Genomic DNA, 6,024 nt, shown 5'->3' with positions numbered 1-6,024 from the left:
TTTGTTTCGGTCTCCCTCGTTCATTAATATCATCGTCAGATCATTAAACGTCGCTTCTGGACGTAATTGCGGTTCAAGAGCGTCTAAATAAATGTAATCGAGAAATCTCGAATTAATATAATTATCGACCATAAAAAACGTATTAAACCGAAATTTACAATTCGTTTCCTACTTCTTCTTCTTTTGATTCGCAAAGAAATAGCAACCAAAAAGGTAAAAGATAGAATCAAACGAGATCATCGCCTCAGTTACAGTCGTCGGTTCGTGTCTGTCCACTTTGCTTAAGTCAATTCCACTTCTTCGCCAACCGCTGCTAAACAAAGAAGCGCACACCTTTAAATCCAGTTTTTCTTTTCGAATCTACATCTACTAATGCTACAAATTAACGACGAAATGTGTTTTTAAGTGTTTTAATTCAGTTTGTTTATTTATATTTATATTTATTAACCACGATGAGGACATTTGCTGCAGCTATGACTGTTGGTTTAACTTTCGTGGGTTTAGTTGGAGCCTTAACCATCGACAATCAATTAACCATCATCAAGAGCGGTAAATTATTTTTAATTTATTAATATTTAACATTTTTGGGACATTAAATTTGTAATTTGTCTATTTTTCATGTAGAAAATTTAGCTTTTACTTTTGTAATTAATGAACTTTATTTTACATAAATAAATTACAATAAAATGACTATAGATAATTAAGATACTAAAGTGTAGATTATAGTTTTAAACTAATACATTTGTTGTTATACAATCATTAAAAAATGATAAGTTATATGAACATTTGTCAGTTTTAACAAATTGATTTTTAAATATCACAATAAAAAGATCATAAGCCACAATAAGAAACAAAATTGAATAATTTTACCTATTTAAAATCAATTAACCATTATCAAATTATTTAATATTATTATAATATTAAAGATAAAAAAAATACATATAGAAAGATCAACAAGGTAAAAAAGTAATGAATCATGTTACAATAATATTTGGAAATAAGTAAATTATTAATTAGTATTTCTAATTTTAATAAGTGAGATCATAATTGTTGTTATTTATGAAACTTTGAACTCAAATGTAACGGATACAAATTGACATTTGAATTTATTTGTTTGTAGAAATTTTAACTATTAAACATACATTATCAAATATTTTATAATTTGCTAGATTAGTATTATTACGTAATGTCTTTTCTCATAAAAACAAATATGTTGAAGTCAAGTATCAATCAGAAATAAAAATAAAATATTTATTACAAATAATTAAATTGTGAATTACATTGTTTTATGCATTTACACAAGAAATTATTAATTATGAAATTCGTATCTGTTTTGTTAATTTGTATTCCAACCAAAATATTAAAAATATGATTATATTTATGTTATTGTTTACAACGTAAAAACATTAATGAGAATTTACATTAAATTCAGATGAAATTGTAAAAAAAAAAGAATATTTATGTATACAAAATAATTTAGTTTTCAGTTTTTCAAAAAGTACTATATACATTTTTAATTTGACTTTTTATGAACACGTAATTAATTTGATTATTTTAGTATTCTTGTTAACAACTTGAAAACATAAATTCTCATGAAAGTATTCGGATGAAATTTAAAAAAATGTTGTAATTATTGTAGTCTGTGGTCATGAGTCTGGCCAGTGAACCAACTCAGAAGAATACAAACACAGGCGACAACGAAAAAAAGCAAGAGTTTAAGTGTAAGTGTTCTTCTCTTCTTCGTCCTCATAGTCACGCATTTCCTCTGGAATCAAGCGAGCATGAAGAGCCGCTCTTGTTATCTTCCATCCAAGATCGGTCGTAATTCACGTCTCTACTATTGTTGAAAACGAAGAAGAAAAAGTCAGCTCATGCAATCCCGAGATTACTTAAAAAATATTTCGATCTTGCGTTTCAAATCCATCTTAATGATGCTGAGCTTCTTTCGTTATTTATTTTTTTTGTTTCTGTGCTATGCGTAATATATTAATGATGGCATCCGGTATTCACAAGAAAATATCGCGCGAATAACTGTAAAGCCGTTAGACGAATTTCGCGGGTCCTTGACCGAAAATAATTAAGGTTTTTTTCATTGCGTTCTTTCTCTTCATCTTCGATTAAAATTGATCGTATTGGTTACAGATTGCTTCGAGAGGATGGCCATAGGGCAAAAGCTGAACCCGAAAGATGTGTATCTTAAGTTAGATTTAAACACGGTGCCGGATTGCCAAAGAGAGTGCACGAAGGACGAGGACAAGTGCAGGAGCTTCAGTTTCGGGTAAAAATATGATAGGCAACTCAATATGCACGGTAGTTTAATGGTTGTTTTATAATTTTAGGATTGGAGCCAAAGGAAACGCAACTTGCGAACTTAGTAGTAAAGTTATTAAGGAGACTATCGATTTGAAGCCAATTGGGACTTTGGTTGAAACAGATTATGATTTATATATTAAGAAACTTGGTTGTAAGATCGTGATCGAGCACCAACCTCAGATTGATTTAACAACGCCGAATCCGCTTTCCGATGAGATTCCTACGTACGGTGAAGATGTTAGTAAACCAGAGATTCATCAGGAAGAACCTGAAAGCACGCCTAGAGCAAATAGTCAACGTGTCCAAACAAGTTTGATTAGTATAAGACCGGATCCAAATAGGCCTAGTTACACAGGGCTTGGGCCGGCTTTGGGATATTTCGATGCTAAAAAACCTTATGGTCACGAATTTGGGGGAAGACCTGTCAGGCCTTATTATAATGAAAATCAAAGACCTAAACCATATCACGATAATGATAGAATCGATTACGATTCGATGCCTCCGTTTAGACCGCAAAATTTGAATCATCCTTACAACGATTATGCACCAATGAAACGACCGTTATATGATAATTATATTGAAAGACCTGATGATTTCGATAGACCGGGATCTGGGTATGGTCTGCACTCGCAATCTTCTGGTTATAGTGATAGACCTAACAATTTGGGACCTAAACCTATGGGATATGAAGGATTGAGCTACGAGAATGCAAGACCTAAACCGCATTATATTGATTATTATAAACCCAACTCAGAGTTTTACGATAGACCGAAACCACATATTTCGGTGAGACCGAAGCCTGATTATAATGATAAATTCAGGCCAAGTTATGATAGACCTTCGTTAGATTCAGGATATGATAGACCAAGACCTGATTATTATCCAGAAAGACCTAAACCTGAATCTGGATACGATTCTAGTTTTGATAGACCGAAACCGAATATGAGACCAATGCCTGAATTCGGTTATGGTTCAAGTTTCGATAGACCAAATCCAATTATGCTTGGAACTGAAAGACCATTACCAGACATGGGTTATGGTTCATCTTTTGATAAACCGAGACCTAATAAATACGAAAATGAAAAACCGAGACCAGATACAGGATATTTTGATAGACCAAAGCCTGGCGTGTATGAAAATGAAAGGCCAAAACCAGATTCAGGGTATTACGATAGACCAAAGCCTGATATGTATGAAAATGAAAGGCCAAAGCCAGATTCAGGGTATTACGATAGACCAAAGCCTGATTTATATGAAAATGAAAGACCTAAACCAGATTCAGCTTATGGTTCAAGTTATGATAGGCCTAAACCTAATAACTATGGAAATGAGAGACCAAGACCTGATTCAGGTTATGGTCCGAGCTTTGATGGACCCGGTTATGGTTCTAACATGAAACCTGGTCACTATGGAAACATAAGGCCTATCGATTTTGAAAGTGAACGTCCAGATTTAGGTTATGGTTTGAATTTTGATAGGCCAGAACAAAATCTTTACGGAAACGAGAGACCTAAACCTGAATCAGATTACGGTTCAAGCTTTGACAGACCGACGTCAATTGATTATGAAAGACCAAAACCGGACGCTTATAGACCAAATGACAGACCGAAGCCAAAGCCTGATACTGGTTACAGCATAAATCTAGATAAACCAAAGCCAGATTCAGATTACGGTTCAAATAGCAGACCGAAACCTCTCGACTATAATACGGGTACAATTAAACCGAATTCTGGTTATGGTTCAAAACCGAATAATTCAGATCGACCAGAATCCGGTTACGGAGAGGCCGGAAGTAAACCTAACAACAACAATTACGGTTCCAATTCAGCTTCTGATGGTTATGGATCTCGTCCTGACTCGACTTACGTCAGCTCAGAAAACGTGAATTACAGACCAAACAGACCCTACGATCCGAACAACCCGAACTACGATCAATCTCCGAATGTCGACTACAAAGAAACGATGTCGTACAAGGTTAAGAAAGAGGAGTCCCGGAAAGGCGATAAGAACGGAACACCGGAAGCGAAGCCGATAATAACGCAACGGATTGGTCCGCATGGCGAAACAATCACATCAATCATAACTGAAATAAAACCAAGTGAGTAATTTAATCTTGTCAGTAATTTATTGCATCCTGCGCGTCGGTGGAGATTAGAAGGAAGCAATCCGTAAACAAAAAGATAGATTGAAAAAAAAAAGAAATGCGAAAAAGCCTGTAAAATCTGTAAAAACTGATCATTGTTGTTAATTGCTGCGATGAATCCTTGGAAAACAATTACACATCAGCAGATCTTAATCACAAAAAAAGTGATGTAAGCCTACTAACCCGAAATTATTTGACCTTGAATTTACTCGGTGTTCATGTAGGATACACTCTTCGTTTTTGTTTTTTGTTGGGAACAAATCGCAGTGAATGTCAACAATGTTTTTTTAAAACAAAGAAGTTAAAAATAAATTAGAAAAATTGAATTTAATTAATTAAAGGGGAGATTATTTCTGATGCGGATGCCAATCACTTCCAAGGAGAAGATCCCGTGCGTTTGCGTCCAATTAGTTAATTCTGAAGGCAGAACAGCCTTGAGACTGTTCTTCTGGTTTCCGCTGGACTGGAAGGACATCTCTCGTCCATGCACATGCGTGTGTATTTTTAGATGCGATTTTATAATATCAAATATACAGCAATTGGTTGCACTATGCATGTCATCGTCATTAAAATTGTAAATGTATGACATAATCTTATTGTTGAAGCGAGTGCAAAAAAAGAACTGTTTAAACAGGATCTAAATGAATAGCATTGAATGGTGACCAATATAGTTTACAAGCGTTTTATGGGTCAGCGAATAGAAACGTTTGGTTATATGTAATGTTTGTAACTAATTAATAAGTTTAGTTTGATTTATTGTATTAGGTCAAGTTTAAAATGTTATATTAAAATACAACTTTATGCATTGATGATTTCATAAATATGAAGTACTGAAATAAAATCATAAAGGCTTTATATATCTTTACATATATAATTTCACTTTTTTTTACACAAGCTGTAAATTAACTTAAGACATGTTTATAGGTAATAAGAATAATATGACAAAATAATTTTATTAATGGAACTTATTTTCTGCATATACCAATTCGTGAAAAATATTATAGTATAGACTAGTGATTCTCAAAGTTTGGGTTGCAGAAATTTTTTTAAGTGCAAAAAGTGGTCGCGAACCAAAAAGTTTGAGAAACGCAGACTATAGTAATAATACTTTGGAAATTTGAAGCCATTACATATTGGTAAACAAATAAATAATTGATTATTAATTAAGCAAAACAAAGAATAATAATAATAGATAAACTGAATCATTATTTATAAACTTTAAACCAATAAACAAATATTTTTATATTATTATAAATAATTCTTAGCTTATATAAAATATATAGAGCAGTGTTCTTCAACCTGTGGTCAGCATACAGTTTCTGTCGGACTATAGATGCAAAAACGTTGTATAACGCTGATCTAATGGTCAAATATAATTCTACATTTGATATTTACTTAACATTTAAATTTGTAAATATTAAATACTCAGCATAGTCAAGGAAAGTAAAGCAATATTAAATTGTGAACTTTTTAGGATTACATTAACATCAATTATAATTTTCTAATTAAAACAGCTTCAAGTCGTCAAGTTGTAGTTAAAAAGTGCAAAGAATTTTGTAGAAATAAAA

General features: G+C 32.7%; 1 protein-coding gene across 1 annotated transcript; it reads left to right on the top strand.

Moving 5' to 3' along the window:
- Positions 1-452: 452 nt before the first annotated feature.
- Positions 453-4,419, top strand: LOC108569497 (adhesive plaque matrix protein-like). Its single transcript, XM_017931066.1, has 3 exons — positions 453-549; positions 2,143-2,278; positions 2,340-4,419. Exons 1-3 carry the CDS (start codon positions 453-455, stop codon positions 4,417-4,419), a joined length of 2,313 nt encoding a protein of 770 aa, XP_017786555.1.
- Positions 4,420-6,024: the final 1,605 nt, after the last annotated feature.

The sequence above is a fragment of the Nicrophorus vespilloides genome, unplaced genomic scaffold (assembly GCF_001412225.1).
Source record: "Nicrophorus vespilloides isolate i.1.1-1 unplaced genomic scaffold, Nicve_v1.0, whole genome shotgun sequence".
Classification (NCBI taxonomy): domain Eukaryota; kingdom Metazoa; phylum Arthropoda; class Insecta; order Coleoptera; family Silphidae; genus Nicrophorus; species Nicrophorus vespilloides.
Note: the sequence above shows the minus strand (reverse complement) of the source record. Positions and strands in the feature narration are given on the sequence as shown.